Source organism: Rhinoraja longicauda, chromosome 2, assembly GCF_053455715.1.
Source record: "Rhinoraja longicauda isolate Sanriku21f chromosome 2, sRhiLon1.1, whole genome shotgun sequence".
NCBI classification, from domain to species: domain Eukaryota; kingdom Metazoa; phylum Chordata; class Chondrichthyes; order Rajiformes; family Arhynchobatidae; genus Rhinoraja; species Rhinoraja longicauda.
In genome coordinates this window covers 1,521,409-1,544,235 of record NC_135954.1, presented here as the reverse complement: position 1 = coordinate 1,544,235, position 22,827 = coordinate 1,521,409, and the positions used below count along the sequence as shown (strand labels likewise).

At 53.5% G+C, this 22,827-nt stretch overlaps 1 protein-coding gene across 1 annotated transcript in view; it reads left to right on the top strand.

Moving 5' to 3' along the window:
- The first annotated feature begins 2,224 nt into the window (after positions 1 to 2,224).
- Positions 2,225 to 22,827, top strand: part of rreb1a (ras responsive element binding protein 1a) — a 61,159-nt gene continuing 40,556 nt past the window's right edge. Inside the window, 4 exon segments of the mRNA XM_078413832.1 lie at positions 2,225 to 2,353; positions 8,642 to 8,856; positions 12,555 to 12,644; positions 15,284 to 15,447. Of these exon segments, the coding sequence (XP_078269958.1) occupies positions 8,662 to 8,856; positions 12,555 to 12,644; positions 15,284 to 15,447 (449 nt within the window). The 5' untranslated portion in view covers positions 2,225 to 2,353; positions 8,642 to 8,661.

Here is a 22,827-nt window from a genome sequence, read left to right as displayed (position 1 = left end):
AGAGATGAGATAGAGATAGAGATGAGAGAGAGATGGAGATAGAGATGAGAGAGAGATAGAGAGAGATGAGATAGAGAGAGATAGAGAGAGAGATGAGAGAGATGGAGATAGTCAAGTCAAGTCAAGTCAATTTTATTTGTATAGCACATTTAAAAACAACCCACGTTGACCAAAGTGCTGTACATCTGATTAGGTACTAAGGAAAAAAATGAAACATACAGTAGCACGCAAACAGTTCACAGCGCCTCCTCAATGAGCCTCAAACGCTAGGGAGTAGAAATAGGTTTTGAGCCTGGACTTAAAGGAGTCGATGGAGGGGGCAGTTCTGATGGGGAGAGGGATGCTGTTCCACAGTCTAGGAGCTGCAACCGCAAAAGCGCGGTCACCCCTGAGCTTAAGCCTAGACCGCGGGATAGTGAGTAGCCCCAAGTCGGCCGACCTGAGGGACCTGGAGTTAGAGAGGGGGGTTAGAAGATTTTTGATGTAGGGGGGGGAATGAGATGAGAGAGAGATGGAGATAGAGATGAGATAGAGAGAGATGAGATAGAAATAGAGAGAGATGAGAGAGAGAGAGAGAGAGAGAGAGAGAGATGAGAGAGAGATAGAGATAGTGATAGAGAGAGAGATACAGATAGAGATAGAGATAGAGATAGTGATAGGGATAGAGATAGAGATATACAGTTATATATATGTGTGTGTGTGTGTGTGTGGGGGGGGTGTGTGTGTGGGGGGGGTGTGTGTGGGGTGTGGGGTGTGTCTGTGGTGTGTGTGTGGGGTGTGTGTGGGGGTGTGTGTGTGGGGGGTGTGTGTGTGGGGTGTGTGTGTGTGGGGTGTGTGTGTGTGTGTGGGGTGTGTGTACCAGGCCAGGGTAAGTGGCAGTGTGAACCAGAGGTTTCCACAACCACAGGCCCTCCGTGTCGAAGTGTTCCCTGCTTATTCTGGAGAAATCTCGCTCCCTGCTCCCCATCCTCGTCTCCACAAGCTTTCACCTCCCAACCTGTGGACAGCACAGCGGGTAGAGCTGCTGCCTCACGGCACCGGAGACTCGGGTTCCATCCCGACTACGGGCGCTGTCTATACGGAGTTTGTACGTTCTCCCCGTGACCTGCGTGGGTTTTCTCCGGGTGCCCCGGTTTCCTCCCGCACTCCAACGACGTGCAGGTTTGTAGGTTAATTGGCTTCGGTAAAGATTGTAAATTGTCCCCAGTGTGTGTAGGATAGTGTTAGTGTGTGGGGATCTCTGGTCGGTATGGACTCGTTGGGCCATAGGGCCTGTTTCTGCGCTGTATCTCTAAACTAAACTAAACTAAACCTCGCGTTTTTCTTTATCTTGGGCACCAGTCAGATGACTGTTAATCAATGTTCCAGGCATGTTGGTCGGCGTGAGCAGGTTGGGTCGAAGGGCCTGTTTCCATGCTGTGTCACTCCATGAGAGATTAGTTCACTGTTGGCCCTTTAATCAGAGAAACAGTGGACCTGACTAATTCTTTGCCAAACAGGTGTGGTACCTGTGTCTGGTACTTTCCTCAGGACTCAATCCTCAAAGCAAGTACGACTCAGTGAAACAGCACCACACACAAAGTGCTGGAGTAACTCAGCGGGTCAGGCAGCATCTGTGGAGAACATGGATAGGTGACGTTTCACAGAGTGCTGGAGTAACTCAGCGGGTCAGGCAGCATCTGTGGAGGACATGGATAGGTGACGTTTCACAGAGTGCTGGAGTAACTCAGCGGGTCAGGCAGCATCTGTGAAGGACATGGATAGGTGACGTATCAGGTCGGAACCCTTCTTCAGATTCAACAGGCCACCTATCCAAGTTCTCCAGAGATGCTGCTGAGTTGCAGGAGGAGGTAGTTGAGGCAGTGCGATCACAATGTTTAAGAGACATTTGGACAGGTACATGGATGGGACAGGTCTGGAGGGATATGGGCCAAACGCAGGCAGGTGGGACTAGTATAGCTGGGACATTGTTGGCCGGTGTGGGCAAGTGGGGACGAAGGGCCTGCGTTTCACACTGGATCACTCTGACTCTTGCGGGGAGATGAAGCTGACTACTACCCGTTGTTTAACATCCACTGTAACGAGAGGTGGTGGTGGTGGTGCTGGCTCGAGGGGCCGAACGGCCTCCTCCTGCACCTGTTTTCTGGATGTTTCTGGATTGCGATGCGGACTCGATGAACCTGACCTGGTCTCACGCCTCCTCCGTTTGGCCCCACAGTGGCGGACAGTGGCTCAGAGGAGAAGGTCGGTGAGAGCCAGTCATCTTGTACGGAGCTAACGTCATCACACCATGGGAGCGGAGAGCAGGAGGCCGAGGGTGAAGTCCAACCTCAGGCCCCCAGACAAGATGGAGGTAGGTGCTGGCACCGTGAGGTAGTAGGGTCGTGGGCAGATCGGCCGCGACCTTCTCAGGTTTGGTTCAATGGGTCATTGGTCAATGGGGCAATGGGTCAACGGTCAATGGGGCATTGGTCAATGGGGCAATGGGCATTGGTCAATGGGGCAGTGGGCATTGGTCATTGGACAATGGGGCATTAGTCAATGGGGCATTGGACAATGGTCAATGGGGCAATGGTCAATTGGTTAATGGGTTAATGGGGCATTGGTCATTGGACAACGGGGCATTGGTCAATGGGGCATTGGTCAATGGGTCAATGGGCATTGGTCAATGGGTCAATGGGCATTGGTCATTGGACGATGGGGCATTGGTCAATGGGGCATCGGTCAATGGGGCATTGGACAATGGTCAATGGGGCATCGGTCACTGGGGCATCGGTCAATGGGGCATTGGACAATGGTCAATAGGGCATTGGTCAATGGTCAATGAGGCATTGGTCAATGGGGCATTGGTCAATGGGGCATTGGGCAATGGTCATTGGTCAATGGGGCATTGGTCAATGGGGCATTGGACAACGGGGCATTGGGCAATGGTCAATGGGGCATTGGTCAATGGTCAATGTGGCATTGGTCAATGGGGCATTGGTATGGTCAATGGGGCATTGGTCAATGGGGCATTGGTCATTGGTCAATGGGGCATTGGTCAATGGGCATTGGTAAATGGGGCATTGGGTCAACGGTCAATGGGGCATTGGTCAATGGGGCAATGGTCATTGGTCAATGGGGCATTGGTCAATGGGGCAGTGGGCATTGGTCATTGGACAACGGGGCATTAGTCAATGGGGCATTGGACAATGGTCAATGGGGCAATGGTCAATTGGTTAATGGGTTAATGGGGCATTGGTCATTGGACAACGGGGCATTGGTCAATGGGGCATTGGTCAATGGGCATTGGTCAATGGGTCAATGGGCATTGGTCAATGGGGCATCGGTCAATGGGGCATTGGACAATGGTCAATGGGGCATCGGTCACTGGGGCATCGGTCAATGGGGCATTGGACAATGGTCAATAGGGCATTGGTCAATGGTCAATGAGGCATTGGTCAATGGACAATGGGGCATTGGTCAATGGGGCATTGGTCAATGGTCATTGGTCAATGGGGCATTGGTCAATGGGGCATTGGACAACGGGGCATTGGGCAATGGTCAATGGGGCATTGGTCAATGGTCAATGTGGCATTGGTCAATGGGGCATTGGTATGGTCAATGGGGCATTGGTCAATGGGGCATTGGTCATTGGTCAATGGGGCATTGGTCAATGGGCATTGGTCAATGGGGCATTGGTCAATGGGGCATTGGTCAATGGGTCATTGGTAAATGGGGCATTGGTCAATGGGGCATTGGTCAATGGGGCATTGGACAATGGTCAATGGGGCATTGGTCAATGGTCAATGGGGTATTGGTCAATTGGGCATTGGTCAATGGGGCATTGGTCAATGGGGCATTGGTCAATGGGTCATTGGTCAATGGGGCATTGGTCAATGGGGCATTGGTCAATGGGGCATTGGTCAATGGGGCATTGGTCAATGGGGCAATGGTCAATGGGGCATTGGTCAATGGGTCATTGGTCAATGGGGCAATGGTCAATGGGGCATTGGTCAATGGGGGCATTGGACAACGGGGCATTCGACAACGGGGCATTGGACAACGGGGCATTGGTCAATGGGGCATTGGTCAATGGGTCATTGGACAACGGGGCAATGGTCAATGGGGCATTGGACAACGGGGCAATGGTCAATGGGGCATTGGACAATGGTCAATGGGGTATTGGACAATGATCAATGGGGCATTGGTCAATGGGGCATTGTACAATGGTCAATGGGGCATTGGTCAATGGGGTATTGGTCAATGGGGCATTGGTCAATGGGGCATTGGTCAATGGGGCATTGGACAATGGGGCATTGGTCAATGGGGCATTGGTCAATGGGGCATTGGACAATGGTCAATGGGGCATTGGTCAATGGGTCAATGGGGTATTGGTCAATGGGACATTGGTCAACGGGGCATTGGTATAAGGTAATTGGTTAATGGTCATTGGTCATTGGAACACTTTGTGTCCTTTTATGGAAACCAGTATCTGCACTTCCTTGTTTCTTTGACTGAGGTCTCAACAGGTTCTTGACCCACACAAGGGCAAGAGCCCTTCATCCCACCAGGTCCGTACCGACCAGCGATCACACCAGCACTACCCTACACACACTAGGGATCATTTACAGAAGCCATATTAACCTACAAACCCGCACGTCTTTGGAGTGTGGGAGGAAACGAGAGTGCCCGGGGAAAACCCACGCAGGTCACGGGGAGAACGTACAAACTCCGTACAGACATCACCTGTAGTCGGGATGGAACCCGGGTCTCCGGCGCTGTGAGGCGGCAGATCTACACGCTCAAGCTCAGAATAACACGCTCAAGTTCACTGCTGACTACATATTCGTTTATGTGTTTCATTTACACGCTTTTGAATTAGGCGCCACTTAGAGTCATAGATTGATACAGTGTGGAAACAGGCCCTTCAGCCCAACTCGCCCACACCGGACAACAATGTCCCAGCTACACTAGTCTCATCTGCCCGCGCTTGGTCCATATCCCACCAAACCTGTCCTATCCATGTACCTGTCCAACTGTTTCTTAAACAATGGGATAGTCCCAGCCTCAACTACCTCCTCTGGCAGCTTGTTCCATACACCCACCACCCTCTGTGTGAAAAGATACCCCTCAGATTCCTATGAAATCTTTTCCCCTTCACCTTGAACCTATGTCCTCTGGTCCTCGATTCCCCTACTCTGGGCAAGAGACTCTGTGCATCTACCCGATCTATTCCTCTCATGATTTAGTCCATGTGAGGCGGTTTACTTACTTTCCAAGCAGGTGAAAAGGCTGTAGTTGGGGAAAAAGGTTTGATTGTGTCCTTTTTAATAACCATTGGCACTGAATTTTAATGTTGCTTTCATCGGAGTGCAGTATAGCCTTTATGCTGTATGGCACCTGTTAACCATTGTTCATCCAACAGCAGATTGAGAGATGCTTTGCACTGGAGGGCAAGTATCATTCATTCCTCAAGTCGTTTAGTTTAGTTTAGTTTAGAGATACAGCGCGGAAACAGGCCCTTCGGCCCACCGGGTCCGTGCCGACCAGCGATCCCCGCACATTAACACTATCCTACACCTGCTAGGGACAATTTTTTACATTTACCAAGCCAATTAACCTACAAGCCTGCACGTCTTTGGAGTGTGGGAGGAAACCGGAGCGCCCGGAGAAAACCCACGCAGGTCACGGGGAGAACGTACAAACTCCGCACAGACGGCGCCCGCAGTCAGGATGGAACCCGGGTCTCCGGCGCCGTGAGGCAGCAACTCTACCGCTGCGCCACCGTGCCGAGCTGAAGTCATGGGGAGTTGGTACTATGAAAGCAAACGCAATGCTGGCGTTTATTTCGAGAGAGGCTTGTACACAAAATCAGGGATTTGATGCTGAGGCTCTCTAAGGCTCTAGTCAGGCCACATTTGGAGTATCGTGGGCCATTTTGGGCCCCATATCTGAGGAAGGATGTGCTGGCTCTGGAGAGGGTCCAGAGGAGGTTTACAAGAATGATCACAGGAATGAGTGGGTTAATCTATAATGAGCGTTTGTTGGCACTGGGCCTGTACTCACTGGAGTTTAGAAAGATGAGGGGGGACCTCATTGAAACTTAGAGAATAGTGAGCGGCCTGGATAGAGTGGATGTGGAGAGGATGTTTCCACTAGTGGGAGAGTCGAGGACCAGAGGGCACAGCCTCAGAATTAAAGGGCATTCTTTTAGGAAGGAGATGAGGAGAACATTTTTTAGTCAGAGGGTGGTGAATCTGTGGGATTCTTTGCCACAGAAGGCTGTGGAGGCTACTACAGAATACAGAGCCTTTATTTGTTTGTCATTCGGTACCGAGGTACCGAACGAAATTACGTTACCAGCAGTCACACAAAAAAAAAGAAACACAAGACACATAACCCCAACACAAACACCCATCACAGTGACTCCAAACACCCCCTCACTGTTATGGAAGCAACAAAATTCCGCTCTCTTCCCCACGCCCAAGTCCCCGCGGCCGAGCCGCACCGGGCGCTGAAACATCCCGCGGCCGAGCCGGGAGATGGAAGGCCCCGCGGCCGTACCGTGCGCAGCTAAGTCCCACGGCCGAGCCGCGCCGGGCGATGGAAGGCCCCGCGGCCGAGCCGCACCAGCGATGTAAAGTCCCGCGGCCGAGCCGCACCAGCGATGTAAAGTCCCGCGGCCAAGCCGCGCCGGGCGATGGAAGGCCCCGCGGCCGAGCCGCACCAGCGATGTAAAGTCCCGCGGCCGAGCCGCACCAGCGATGTAAAGTCCCGCGGCCGTACCGTGCGCAGCTAAGTCCCGCGGCCGAGCCGCGCCGCGCGATGGAAGGCCCCGCGGCCGAGCCGCACCAGCGATGTAAAGTCCCGCAGCCGAGCCGCACCAGCGATGTAAAGTCCCGCGGCCAAGCCGCGCCGGGCGATGTTAGGTCCCGCGGCCGAGCCGCGCCGGGCGATGGAAGGCCCCGCGGCCGAGCCGCACCTGGCGCTGAACCGTCCCGCGGCTGTACCGGGCGAATGAAGGCCCCGCGGCCGAGCTGCACCGGGCGATGGAAGGCCCCACGAGCGATGGAAGGCCCCGCGTTTTAATTTTTTGTTTAGCGCAAACGGAGATACGACTCGGAAAGGGTCGTATCTTTAAGGCATATTTTTAAGGCAGAGATAGATAGATACTTGATTAGTGCAGGTGTCAGGGGTTATGGGGAGAAGGCAGGAGAATGGGGTTAAGAGGGGAAGATAGATCAGCCATGATTGAATGGCAGAGTAGACTTGATAGGCCGAATGGCCTAATTCTACTCTTATCACCTATGACCTTATCACTTATGACCTTCTTAAGGATAGCGGAGTCAGGGGGTGTGGGGAGAAGGCAGGAACGGGGTACTGATTGTGGATGATCAGCCATGATCACATTGAATGGTGGTGCTGGCTCACAGGGCCGAATGGCTTCCTCCTGCACCTATTGTCTATTGTTCTTTATCTCTCCACATCACCGTCTATATCTGTTGTTGCCCTTATCCCTAACCAGTTTGAAGAAGGGTCTTGACCTAAAACGTCACCCGTTCCTTCTCTCCAGAGATGCTGCCTGACCCGCTGAGTTACTCCATCATTTTGTGTCTACCTTCTGTAATCAATCGGGATGTTTTCAGCTAAATTCATTGGAAATTAGAAGGATGAGAGGGGATCTTATAGAGACGTATAAAATTATAAAAGGACTGGACAACCTAGATGCAGGAAAAATGTTCCCAATGTTGGGGGAGTCCAGAACCAGGGGCCACAGTCTAAGAATAAAGGGGATACCATTTAAAACTGAGGTGAGAAGAAACTTTTTCACCCAGAGAGTTGTGAATTTGTGGAATTTTCTGCCACAGAGGGCAGTGGAGGCCAATTCACTGGATGAATTTTAAATAGAGTTAGATAGAGCTCTAGGGGCTAGTGGAATCAAGGGATATGGGGAGAAGGCAGGCACGGGGTACTGATTGTGGATGATCAGCCATGATCATATTGAATGGTGGTGCTGGCTCGAATGGCCTCCTCCTGCACTTATTTTCTATGTTTCTACACCGATCAGCCAAAACATTATGACCATTGACAGACGAAGTGAATAACATTGATTATCTTGTTTCAATGGCACATGGGATATATTAGGCAGCAAGTGAACAGTCAGTTCTAGAAGTTGATGTGTTGGATGCAGGAGAAATGGGCAGGAGTAAAGATCTGAGCGACTTTGACAAGGGCCAAATTGTTCTGGCCAGACGACTGGGTCAGAGCATCTCTGAAACGGCAAGGCTTGTGGGGTGCTCCCGGTCAGCAGTGGTGAGTACCGACCGACAGTGGTCCGAGGAGGGACAAACCACAAACCGGCGACAGGCAGGGTGTTGGGCGCCCAAGGCTCGTCGAAGCGCGAGGGCAACGAAGGCTATCCCGTCTGGTCCGAACCGACAGAAGGTCGACTGTGGCACAAGTCACAGATAATGTTAATGGTGGTCACGGGAGGAATGTGTCACAATACGAGGTGCATCGCACCCTGCTGCGTATGGGGCTGCACACGGAGGACCAACAGCATGTTAGGCAGGGGGGCATAATGATTTGGCTGATGGGTGTATGTCTGTATGTAGTTGTGCGTTCGTGGCCAATGGTGTGTGTGTGTTGTTGCCCACAGGCGGTGATGTGGACGAGGGTATGCCGGAGGAGGAGGAGGAGAGGAGAGTGCCGGTGTTGCCGTGCCAGCCCGGTGGAGATGACCTCTCGTCCGTCAACTCCATGATGTCGGCGGTGATGGGCGCGGGCAGCCTGGGTGTGGAGACCACGGGCGACAAGACCCCCAACGACAGGAGCCCCCTCAAGATCACCCCCTCCCCACACAAACTCAAACAGGTAGGAGACCACCTCTGTTGAGTCTAAGGTAGACACAGAGTGCCGGAGTAACTCAGCGGGTCAGGCAGCATCTGTGGAGAACATGGATAGGTGACGTTTCACAGAGTGCTGGAGTAACTGGACGTACACGACTGCCCTTGTCCTGTATTAGGCCCTGGCGGCACTGAAGGCCCAGACACTGTAGGCCCGGACACTGTAGGCCCGGACACTGTAGGCCCAGACACTGTAGGCCCAGACACTGTAGGCCCGGACACTGTAGGCCCAGACACTGTACACCCAGACACTGTAGGCCCGGACACTGTAGGCCCAGACACTGTAGGCCCGGACGCTGTAGACCAGGACACTGTAGGCCCGGATACTGTAGGCCCGGACAGTGTAGACCAGGACACTGTAGGCCCAGACACTGTAGGCCCGGATACTGTAGGCCCGGACACTGTAGGCCCGGACACCGTAGGCCCGGACACTGTAGGCCCGGACACTGTAGGCCCGGGCGGCCCCATTGGTGGAGCGGGAGCAGGTGAGGTGACGTGGGGAGCGGGGCGGTGACGTCACCTTGTTGTCTCTTATTTGGGAGTGAGGAGGTTGGCAACCCCCCACCCTCTCCCTTACGCACGGGGTTGTCCACAGATGCGGTTGTGTGCGCAGCATGAACGCTAGCGGCCCGGGACACCAGGGTCTGTCGGCACTTGTTTGTTTGACCTGCTCTGGGCTGTGTGCTGTGTGCAGGAATGGCACACAACCTGACCGCTGGTTAATCATCAACTCCTCAGTCAACACTGGCCGGGCCAGCGGCTTCAACATCGCCTCTCCCATCCCATCCCGTCCAAGGTTGAACTGCCAGAGGAACAGGCAGGGTGTGGGGGAGGGGGATTGGGACGCAGATGGGGGTGGGAGAGGGGAGGGGGGGAGGGGAGGGGTAAGTTGTTGAGTGTAGTTGGAAACAAAGACACAAAAGTGCTGGAGTAAAACGTCACCTATCCATGTTCTCCACAGATGCTGCCTGACCCGCTGAGTTACTCCAGCACTCTGTGAAACGTCACCTATCCATGTTCTCCACAGATGCTGCCTGACCCACTGAGTTACTCCAGCACTCTGTGAAACGTCACCTATCCATGTTCTCCACAGATGCTGCCTGACCCGCTGAGTTACTCCAGCACTTTATAATCATTATCTGTAGTTCTCTGTGTCTTGAGTTTAGTTCAGAGATAGAGTCGCTCAGTGTGGAAACAGGCCCTTCGGCCCAACTTGCCCATGCCGGCCAACATGTCCCATCTACACTAGCCCCACCTGCCCGGGTTTGGCCCATATCCCTCCAAACCAGTCCTTTTTAGTTTATTGTCACGTGTACCGAGGTACAGTGAAAAGCTTCTGTTGCGTGCTATCCACTCAGCGGAAACATAGAAACATAGAAAATAGGTGCAGGAGTAGGCCATTCGGCCCTTCGAGCCTGCACCGCCATTCAATATGATCATGGCTGAACATCCAACTCAGTGTCCTGTACCTGCCTTCTCTCCATACCCCCTGATCCCTTTAGCCACAAGGGCCACATCTAACTCCCTCTTAAATATAGCCAATGAACTGGCCTCAACTACCTTCTGTGGCAGAGAATTCCACAGATTCACCACTCTCTGTGTGAAAAAAAACTTTCTTATCTCGGTCCTAAAAGACTTCCTTATCCTTAAACTGTGACCCCTTGTTCTGGACATCCCCAACATCGGGAACAATCTTCCTGCATCTAGCCTGTCCAACCCCTTAAGAATTTTGTAAGTTTCTATAAGATCCCCCCCCAATCTTCTAAATTCCAGCCAGTACAAGCCGAGTCTATCCAGTCTTTCTTCATATGAAAGTCCTGCCATCCCAGGAATCAATCTGGTGAACCTTCGCTGTACTCCCTCTATGGCAAGAATGTCTTTCCTCAGATTAGGAGACCAAAACTGTACGCAATACTCCAGGTGTGGTCTCACCAATGCCCTGTACAACTGCAGCAGAACCTCCCTGCTCCTATACTCAAATCCCCTCGCTATGAATGCCAACATACCATTCGCTTTCTTCACTGCCTGCTGAACCTGCATGCCTACTTTCAATGACTGGTGTACCACGACACCCAGATCTCGTTGTATCTCCCCTTCTCCTAATCGGCCACCATTCAGATAATAGTCTGTTTTCCTGTTCTTGCCACCAAAGTGGAAAGACTATACACGATTATAATCGAGCCGTCCACAGTGTACAGATATAGGATAAAGGGAATAACGTTTAGTGCAAGGTAAAGCCCAGTATTAAAGATAGACCAAGGGTCACCAATGAGGTAGATAGTAGTTCAGCACTGCTCTCTGGTTGTGGTGGGATGGTTCAATTGCCTGATAACAGCTGGGAAGAACCTGTCCCTGAATCTGGAGGTGTGCGATTTCACACTTCTGTACCTCTTGCCTGATGGGAGAAGGGAGAAGAGGGAGTGGCCGGGGTGAGACTGGTCCTTGATTATGCTGCTGGCCTTGCCGAGGCAGCGTGAGGTGTAGATGGAGTCAGTGGAAGGGAGGTTGGTTTGTGTGATGGTCTGGGCTGCGTACACAAATCTCTGCAATTCTTTGATGGTCTTTGATGGAGCTGTTCCCAAAACCAAATCAACCATGAACCCCCCCCCCCAAAATGTCTTTTAAGCGTTGCGATAGTCCCAGCCTCAACTACCTCCTCTGGCAGCTCGTTCCATACACCCACCCACGTGTAAAAAAAATTGCCCCTCAGGTTCGTATTAAATCTTTCCCCCTTCACCTTGAACCTAGGTCCTCTGGTCCTCTGGTCCTCTGGTCCTCTGGTCCTCGATTCCCCTACTCTGGGAAGAAACTGTGTGCATCTGCCCGATCTATTGCTACAAATGTCCTTTCCAATCCATATTGAGTTGCTGGTGAATCTATTACCAGGGGGTGAATTTCAGGTCGGTGAAAAACTACAACTTCACTGGAATTTAGAAGGATGAGAGGGGATCTTACAGGAACATATTCATTTCTTAGAGGATTGGACAAGCTAGATTCAGAAAAAAATGTTCCCAATGTTGGGGGAGTCCAGACCCAGGGGCCACAGTTTAAGAATAAAGAATACATTCTGAGAATTTAGAACGGAGATGGGGAAAAACTTTTTCAGACAGAGTTGTGAATCTGTGGAATTCTCCACCACAGAAGGCAGTGGAGGCCAATTCTCTGAATGCATTCAAGAGAGAACTAGATAGAGCTCTTAAGGATAGCGGAGTCAGGGGGTATGGGGAGAAGGCAGGAACGGGGTACTGATTGAGAATGATCAGCCGTGATCGCATTGAATGGCGGTGCGTACAGGCTTGAAGGGCCGAATGGCCTCCTCCTGCACCTATTGTCTATGTTTCTGTGTTTCTACAAAGAGGCTGTTCAGTCCATTGGAGGTTTACTAGCTCTTTGAAAGACCTGAGGTTGACCTTGTGGGCCGGTATCTCGGCCCCTCGACTGTCCAGCGGAACGTTCTGGTACCGTTGGTCTCCGCTTGGAGGTCCCCTGGTCGACCGCTAATCTGACCCTCACCTGGACTTCCAACAACCTATCCATGTTCTCCAGAGATGCTGCCTGACCAGCTGAGTTACTCCAGCACTCTGTGTCTGACTCGGATAGGTTGGGGAAGATGGGCCGAAGGGTAACCCCACTCTCTGACCTGTTCCTCTCTCTGTTGTGTGACAGGAAACCAAAGAGGAGATGTCTACGTTCATCTGCCCCTTGTGTGGCAAGGACTGTGGTACCCAGCACCTGCTCACCATGCACATCCGCCAGGTACAACCCCTCCCCCCTCCCCCCACCCCCACCTCCCTCCACCCCTCCCTCCCCCCTCCCTCCCTCCCTCCCTCCACCCCTCCCTCCCTCCCTCCCTCCCCCCCTCCCTCCCTCCGTCCCTCCCTCCCCCCACCTCCCTCCCCCCTCCCTCCCTCCGCCTCTCCGTCCCCCCCACCTCCCTCCCTCCGCTCCTCCCTCCCTCCGTCCTCCCTCCGCCCCTCCCTCCCTCCGCCCCTCCCTCCGCCACTCCCTCCCTCCCTCCCTCCCTCCGCCCCCCCTCCCTCCCTCCCTCCCTCCACCCCTCCCTCCACCCCTCCCTCTCCCTCCACCCTCCCCCTCCCTCCCTCCCCCTCCCTCCCTCCCTCCCTCCACCCCTCCCTCCCTCCCTCCACCCCTCCCTCCCCCCCTCCCTCCCTCCGTCCCTCCCTCCCCCCACCTCCCTCCCCCCTCCCTCCCTCCGCCTCTCCCTCCCCCCCACCTCCCTCCCTCCGCTCCTCCCTCCCTCCGTCCTCCCTCCCTCCCTCCGTCCCTCCCTCCCCCCTCCCTCCCTCCACCCCTCCCTCCCCACTCCCTCCACCCCTCCCTCCCCCCTCCCTCCTCCCCCCTCCCCCCCTCCCTCCCTCCACCCCTCCCTCCCCCTCCCTCCCTCCCTCCATCCACCCCTCCCTCCCCCTCCCTCCCTCCACCCCTCCCTCCCCCCCTCACCCCTCCCCCCTCCCTCCCTCCACCCCTCCCTCCACCCCTCCCTCCACCCCTCCCTCCCCCCTCCCTCCCTCCACCCCTCCCTCGATTGGGCTTGTATACACTGGAATTTAGAAGGATGAGGGGGGATCTTATTGAAACATATAAGATAATTAGGGGATTGGACACATTAGAGGCAGATAACATGTTCCCAATGTTGGGGGAGTCCAGAACAAGGGGCCACAGTTTAAGAATAAGGGGTAGGCCATTTAGTACGGAGATGAGGAAGAACTTTTTCAGTCAGAGGGTGGTGAAGGTGTGGAATTCTCTGCCTCAGAAGGCAGTGGAGGCCAGTTCGTTGGATGCTTTCAAGAGAGAGTTGGATAGAGCTCTTAAGGATAGCGGAGTAAGGGGGTATGGGGAGAAGGCAGGAACGGGGTACTGATTGAGAGTGATCAGCCATGATCGCATTGAATGGCGGTGCTGGCTCGAAGGGCTGAATGGCCTACTCCTGCACCTATTGTCTATTGTCTATTGTCCCCCCCTCCCTCCAACCCCTCACCCAGCACCTGCTCACCTTGCACATCCGCCAGGTACGCCCCCTCCCTCTCCCCCCCTCGCCCTTCCACCCACCTCCCTCCTCCCTCCCTCCAGCCCTCCCTCCCTCCGCCCTTCCATCACCCGAAACCACCCCACCATGCTCATTCAGCAAATACGCCCCCCCCCTCCCTCCACCTCTCGCCCTCCACCCCAATAACCAATACCCCGTGCCTGCCTTCTCCCCATATCCCTTGATTCCACTAGCCCCTAGAGCTCTATCTAACTCTCTCTTAAATCCATCCAGTGATTTGGCCTCCACTGCCCTCTGTGGCAGAGAATTCCACAAATTCACAACACTCTGGGTGAAAAAGTTCCTTCTCACCTCAGTTTTAAATGGCCTCCCCTTTATTCTAAGACTGTGGCCCCTGTTTCTAGACTCCCCCAACATTGGGAACATTTTTCCTGCATCTAGCTTGTCCAGTCCTTTTATAATTTTATACGTCTCTATAAGATCCCCTCTCATCCTTCTAAACACCAGTGAATACAAGCCCAGTCTTTTCAATCTTTCCTCATATGACAGTCCCGCCATCCCAGGGGTCAATCTCGTGAACCTACGCTGCACTGCCTCAATAGCAAGGATGTCCTTCCTCAAATTAGGAGACCAAAACTGTACACAATACTCCAGATGTGGTCTCACCAGGGCCCTTTACAACTGCAGAAGAACCTCTTTCCTCCTATACTGAAACCCTCTCGTTATGAAGGCCAACATACCATTAGCTTTCTTCACTGCCTGCTGTACCTGCACGCCAACTTTCAGTGACTGGTGTACAAGGACACCCAGGTCTCGCTGCACCTCCCCCTTACCAAATCTAACACCACTGAGATAATAATCTGCCTCCTTGTTTTTGCCGCCAAAGTGGATAACCTCACATTAATCTATATTATACTGCATCTGCCACGCATCTGCCCACTCACTCAACCTGTCCAGGTCACCCTGCAACCTCCTAACATCCTCTTCACAGTTCACACTGCCACCCAGCTTTCCTCATACGACAGTCCCACCATCCCGGAGATTAACCTGGTGAACCTACGCTGCACTCCCTCAATAGCAAGGACGTCCTTCCACAGAGGGCATTGGAGGCCAATTCACTGGATGGATTTAAAAGAGAGTTAGATAGAGCTCTAGGGGCTAGTGGAATCAAGTGATATGGGGAGAAGGCAGGCACGGGTTGCTGATTGTGGATGATCAGCCATGATCACAATGAATGGCGGTGCTGGCTCGAAGGGCCATATGGCCTCCTCCTGCACCTATTGTCTATGTTTCAAATTAGGAGACCATAAATGGTGTTGGTGTGTGTTTTTGGGGAGCCGTGTTTGTCGCGTGTTTAATGGGAGCTTGCGTGTGCGTGTGTCCGCAGCACAACACAGACAGCGGTGGCAACAGCCACGCATGCAGCATCTGCGGGAAGTCTCTGAGCTCGGCCAGCTCGCTGGACCGCCACATGCTGGTGCACTCTGGAGAGAGGCCGTACACCTGCTCCGTCTGCCAGCAAGCCTTCACCACCAACGGGAACATGCACAGGTGAGCTCCCGACACACACACGCGTGTGCTCCACCGCCCGGCCACACGGGCCTGGAGGCTCGCACACACAGGGGAGTGCCAGACACACACACGCGTGTGCTCCACCGCCCAGCTACACGGGCCTGGAGGCTCACGCACACAGGTGAGCGCCGGACACACACACGCGTGTGCTCCACCGCCCGGCCACACGGGCCTGGAGGCTCACGCACACAGGGGAGCACCAGACACACGCGTGTGCTCCACCGCCCGGCCACACGGGCCTGGAGGCTCACGCACACAGGGGAGCGCCAGACACACACACGCGTGTGCTCCACCGCCCGGCCACACGGGCCTGGAGGCTCACGCACACAGGGGAGCTCCCGACACACACACGTGTGTGCTCCACCGCCTGGCCACACGGGCAGGAGGCTCACGCACACAGGGGAGCGCCAGGCACACGCGTGTGCTCCACCGCCCGGCTACGCGGGCCTGGAGGCTCGCACACACAGGTGAGCGCCAGGCACACACACGCGTTTGCTCCACCGCCCGCACACGCAATGAGCAGGTCTTGGAGTCTTGGACACTTGGAGTTGGCAAGTCTACGAGTCGGAAACTTGGAGTTATTGGAAACTTGGAGTTGACAAGTCTATGAGTCTACGAGTCTTGGACATGGACACAGAGAGTCTTCGAGTCTGGTAGTCTTGGACACAGACTTGGAGATGGAGTGGTGGGGAGTTGAAGTGTTGGCGACTTCAAGACTTGGAGTGCGGGTGACTTGGAGGGTGGCTTGAAGACGGAGACGGGGTCTTGGAGACGTGGGTACAGGGTTTTAGAGGCATGGAGTCTTGTAGATTGGGTGCGTTGGAGAGTTGTAGTCCTGGAGACGGCGTGTTGGGGGAGTGGGGGACTTTCTAGAGACTTGGGTTGGGGTCACAGAGTCACGAAGGCTTGGAGTCAGAGAAGGAGGCTTCAAGTGCAGAGAGAGTCGTGGAGCATGGGAGTCTTGGAGATAGAACCAAGTGCTGTAGACGGAGTCATGGACACAGGCCCTTCGGCCCTACTCTTGCATGCCGCCCCAGTACTCTGTGCCGCATGGCCCTGTGCTGCATCTGTAAACTGTGGCGGACAATCATACATTCATTCACGCTCACTCACTATCATTCTCACTCTCTCTCACACTCTCTCTCACTCTCTCTCACACTCTCACTCTCTCTCTCACTCTCTCTCACACTCTCACTCTCTCTCACACTCTCTCACTCTCTCTCACTATCTCACACTCTCTCACTCTCTCACACTCTCTCACTCTCTCTGTGACTCTCTCACACTCTCTCACACTCTCTCACTCACACTCTCACACTCTCTCTCACACTCTCACTTACTCTCTCACACTCTCTCACACTCTCTCACACTCTCTCACTCTCTCACTCACACTCTCTCTCTCACACTCTCTCACTCTCTCTCTCACTCTCTCACACTCACACTCTCTCTCACACTCACTCTCTCTCACTCTCTCACACTTTCTCACTCTCACTCTCTCTCACACTCTCACTCACTCTCTCTCACACTCTCCACTCTCACACTCTCACACTCTCTCTCACTCTCACACTCTCTCTCACTCTCACTCTCTCTCACTCTCTCTCACTCTCACTCACTCTCACTCTCTCTCACTCTCACACTCACTCTCTCTCACACTCTCTCTCTCACTCTCTCTCTCTCTCACACTCTCTCTCACACTCACTCTCTCACTCACTCTCTCACTCTCACACTCTCTCTCTCACTCTCTCTCACACTCTCTCACTCACTATCACTCACTCACTATCACTCTCTCTCACTCATTATCACTCTCTCTCACACTCTCTCACACTCACTCTCTCACACTCACTCTCTCACACTCTCTCACTCACACTCACTCACACAATAGACACACACACTCACGCATACACACACACACACACAGACAAAATAACCAAGGTTCCAACCCGACTACGGGTGCTGTCTGTACGGAGTTTGTACGTTCTCCCCGTGACCTGCGTGGGTTTTCTCCGGGCGCTCAGGTTTCCTCCCACACTCCTTCCAGACGTGCAGGTTGGTAGGTTAATTGGCTTCGGTAAAAAATTGTCAATTGTCCCTCGTGTGTGCGTAGGACAATGCTAGTGCGTTAGGGGATCGCTGGTCAGCGCGGACGCGGTGGGCCGAAGGGCCTGTTTCCGCGTTGTATCTCTGAAGGGGAGATGTGGCGGGGAGCAGAGAGGGGTGTGGGAACAAGCGTTGGACGAGGTTTCTGAAAATGAGCAAACAATTAAATTAGTCAGTCGTATCGTGCAATCCATCCCAAGCACACACACCCAGAGAGGCACAGAGTCACAGAGTGATACAGTGTTGAAACAGGCCCTTCGGCCCAACTCACCCACACCGGCCAACAATGTCCCAGCTACCCTAGTCCCACCTGCCTGCGCTTGGTCCATATCCCTCCAAACCTGTCCTATCCATGTACCTGTCCAACTGTTTCTTAAACGGTGGGATAGTCCCATATCCTTCCAAACCTGTCTAAACGTTTCTTAAACATTGCAATAGTCCCAGCCTCAACTACCTCCTCTGGCAGCTTGTTCCATACACCCACCACCCTCTGTGTGAAAAAGTTACCCCTCGGATTCCTATTAAATCTTTCCCCCTTCACCTTGAACCTATGTCCTCTGGTCCTCGATTCCCCTACTCTGGGCAAGAGACTCTGTGCATCTACCCGATCTATTCCTCTCATGATTTTGTACACCTCTATAAAATCTCCCCTCATCCTCCTGCGCTCCATGGAATAGAGACCCAGCCTACTCAACCTCTCCCTGTAGCTCACACCCTCTAGTCCTGGCAACATCCTCGTCAATCTTCTCTGAACCCTTTCAAGCTTGACAATATCTTTCCTATAACACGGTGCCCAGAACTGAACACAATATTCTAAATAATTGTTTATTTAGGGTTCCAGTAGATGTGTTGTAAATTCTGCAGTTAAAACATACTATGAACCATCCCACCACAACCAGAGAGCAGTGCTGAACTACTATCTACCTCATTGGTGACCCTCGGACTATCCTTGATCGGACTTTGCTGGCTTTACCTTGCACTAAACGTTATTCCCTTAACATGTGTCTGTACACTGTGGACGGCTCGATTGTAATCGTGTGTGGTGGCGCGTGTTTGTATTTTGGGTTTGGCTGGATTCATAAGGAACTGCAGATGCTGATATACAGGGGGGAAAAGACACAGAGTGCTGGAGTAACTCAGCGGGTCAGGCAGCATCTGTGGAGAACATGGATAGGTGACGTTTCACAGAATGCTGGAGTAACTCAGTGGGTCAGGCAGCATCTGTGGAGAACATGGATAGGTGACGTTTCACAGAATGCTGGAGTAACTCAGTGGGTCAGGCAGCATCTGTGGAGAACATGGATAGGTGACATTTCTCGGTCTTCAGCACTGTGTGTCTTATCTTTGATATAAACCAGCAGCTATAGTTCCATGTTTCTGCAGGCCCAGTCCTGAGCTGATTTCACAGGACTGACAGGACTGGAAAAACCTGTTCTACGGTAAATAAGCAAAGCATTAAACCTCTCTGGAACCGCAGACACATCTGGTAACAGTCGACACAAGCAAATAACACAAGCAAATGCCTTTAGGGGTGGTGCAGCGGGTAGAGCTGCTGCCTCACGGCGCCGGAGACCCGGGTTCCATCCCCACTACGGGGGCTGTCTGTACGGAGTTTGTACGTTCTCCCCGTGCAGGTTTGTAGGTTAATCGGTCTCTTCAACTCTAACCTGAGGGGCAACTTTTCTATTAAATCTTTCCCCTCCCCCACCTTAAACCCATGTCCTCTGGTTCCCATCAGTTTTACTAGTTCTACCCCACACACACACGAGGGGCAATTTACAGAGGGCCAATTAACCTACAAACCTGCACGTCTTTGGAGTGTGGGAGGAAACTGGAGCACCCGGAGAAAACCCACGCAGGTCACGGGGAGAACGTACAAACTCCGTACAGACGGCACCCGTAGTGGGGATGGAACCCGGGTCTCTGGCGATGTGAGGCAGCAACTCTACCGCTGCGCCACCCTCTCACGTTTAGGCGGCCCGTGTTCCAGGGCCGTCACGGTGGCGCGGCGGTAGAGTTGCTGCTTTACAGCGAATGCAGCGCCAGAGACCCGGGCCTGTTTCCGCGCTGTATCTCTAAACTAGACACGTGGAGCTGATCGGATGTCGGCTGTGATGATAGCCTCTATTTATTATTTATAAAGCAGCAGACAGGAAACAAAGCGGAGGCTACAGCTAGTGATCGTGTAAACCGAGCAGGAACAGCTCTCTGCGGATCTCCGCCCACCCCCCCCCCCCTCCACATTCAAACGTGGGTGAGATCCAGGAAATCCCACCCTCCTCGATTCACCCTGTTGCTCAAGACACAGGCGGGTAGAGCTGCTGCCTCACGGCGCCAGAGACCCAGGTCCATCCCGACTACGGGCGCTGTCTGTACGGAGTTTGTACGTTCTCCCCGTGACCTGCGTGGGTTTTCTCCAGGCGCTCCGGTTTCCTCTCACACTCCAAAGACGTGCAGGTTTGTAGGTTAATTGGCTTCGGTAAAATTGTATATGGTCCCCAGAGTGGGTGTAGAATGGTGTCAGTGTGCGGGGATCGCTGGTCGGCACGGACTCGGTGGGCCGAAGGGCCTGATTCCGCGCTGTATCTCTAAAGTCTAAATCGCACCACCAGACTCACCAGATTATTAAGGGGTTGGACGCGTTAGAGGCAGGAAACATGTTCCCAATGTTGGGGGAGTCCAGAACCAGGGGCCACAGTTTAAGAATAAGGGGTAGGCCATTTAGAACTGAGATGAGGAAAAACTTTTTCAGTCAGAGAGTTGTGAATCTGTGGAATTCTCTGCCTCAGAAGGCAGTGGAGGCCAATTCTCTGAATGCATTCAAGAGAGAGCTAGATAGAGCTCTTAAGGATAGCGGAGTCAGGGGGTATGGGGAGAAGGCAGGAACGGGGTACTGATTGAGAATAATCAGCCATGATCACATTGAATGGCGGTGCTGGCTCGAAGGGCTTAATGGCCTCCTCCTGCACACTGCCTACCCCCCACCTGCCTGTACGTTGAGCAGCAGTGTGGGGCCGAGAGGAGAGCTTGGACCATGTCTTTGCGAGGGGAGAGGGAAAGAGCTAAGATCCAGGGACAACAGAGAAACATAGACAATAGGTGCAGGAGGAGGCCATTCAGCCCTTCGAGCCAGCACCACCATTCACTGTGATCATGGCTGATCATCCACAATCAGTAACCCGTGCCTGCCTTCTCCCCATATCCCTTGATTCCACTAGCCCCTAGAGCTCTATCTAACTCTCCTTTAAATTCATCCAGTGAATCGGCCTCCACTGCCCTCTGTGGCAGAGAATTCCACAAATTCACAACAAATTCTCTGGGTACAAAAAGTTTTTTCTCACCTCAGTTCTATATGGCCTCCCCTTCATTCTGAGACTGTGGCCCCTGGTTCTGGATTCCCCCAACATTGGGAACATGTTTGTACGACTGTGATGGGGCCCGGAATGTTCTCAGTCACAGGTAACCTGTCCCAACCTGTCGGCTGCAGCCTTGTCTTTCAGCAGCAGGCAACAGAATGCAGAGACCCCGTGAGGAACAGATCGCATAGACGCACACAGTCTTAGCTTGGAGACACAGGGAGGAAACAGGCCCTTCGGCCCACCGCACCCACACCGACCAGCGATCCCCGCACACTAACACTATCCTACACACACCAGGGGCCAATTCACAATTACACCAAGCCAATTAACCTACAAACCTGTACGTCTTTGGAGTGTGGGAGGAAACCGGAGCGCCTGGAGAAAACCCACGCAGGTCACGGGGAGAACGTACAAACTCCGTACAGACAGCACCCGTAGTCAGGATGGAACCCGGGTCTCCGGCGCTGTGAGGCAGCAGCTCTACCCGCTGCGCTACCGTGCCGACCACAGAGTCTCTTGCCCAGAGTAGGGGAATCGAGGACCAGAGGACATAGGTTCAAAGTGAGGGGAGAAAGATTTAACAGGAACCCGAGGGGTAACTTTTTCACACAGAGGGTGGTGGGTGTATGGAACAAGCTGCCAGAGGAGGTAGTTGAGACTGGGACTATCCAATCATTTAAGAAACCGTTGGACAGGTACACGGATAGGACAGGTTTGGAGGGATATGGGCCAAGCGCAGGCAGGTGGGACTAGTGTAGCTGGGACATGTTCATAAGTGACAGGAGCAGAATTAGGCCATTCGGCCCATCGAGTCTACTCCGCCATTCAATCGTGGCTGATTTATCTCTCCCTCCTAACCCCATTCTCCTGCCTTCTCCCCATAACCACTGACACCCGTACTAATCGAGAATCCAGTGTAAGAAAATAACTGCAGATCCTGGTACAAATCGAAGGTAATTATTCACAAAATGCTGGGGTAACTCAGCAGGTCAGGCAGCATCTAAGGAGGGAAGGAATGGGTGACGTTTCGATTCGAGACCCTTCAATCTATCTGCGTTAAATATTTCCACTGTCGGCCTCCACAGCCGTCTGTTGCAATGAATTCCACAGATTCACCGCCCTCTGACTAAAGAAATTCCTCCTCATCTCCTTCCTAAAGGAACGTCCTTTAATTCTGAGGCCATGCCCTCTGGTCCTAGACTCTCCCAGGTTTGGAGGGATATGGACCAAGCGCAGGCAGGTGGGACTAGTGTAGTTGGGATATTGTTGGCCGGTAGACACAAAATGCTGGAGTGACTCAGTGGGTCAGGCAGCATCTGTGGAGAGAAGGAAAGGGTGACGTTTTGGGTCGAGACCCTTCTTCTAAAGAAGGTCCTCGACCCGAAACGTGAGTCTGAAGAAGGGTCTCGACCTGAAACGCCACCCATTCCTTCTCTCCCGAGATGCTGCCTGACCCGCTGAGTTACTCCAGCACTCTGTGAAACATCACCTATCCTTGTTCTCCACAGATGCTGCCTGACCCGCTGAGTTACTCCGGCATTTTGCGCTTTTAACCAGCGTCTGCAGTTTTTTGTGGCGTGCACGTTGGGCGGTGTGTGTGCGTTGGGCCGAGGGGCCTGTTTCCTCGCTGAGTCGCTCAGTGCCTGTGTACGTCGGCAGCCTGCAGCGTCTGGGCAGCCCAGCGAGGCCGCTGTGGTGTGGCAGGACGGGACTTGTCCTTTGAAGAGGTCTTTGTTCTCGTCTGGTCTTTGTCAGGCTGGCAGGGGACCAGCTCCAGCCTGGGCCGGTTACCGCGGCAACGCCATTTGCAGGCCCTTCTGCAAAACCGGTCTGACCGGTCCCTCTACGGTTGGAGGGTGGAGAAGCTCACGAGCAGAGTGGGCAGGGACTAGCGTGAAAGACCCAC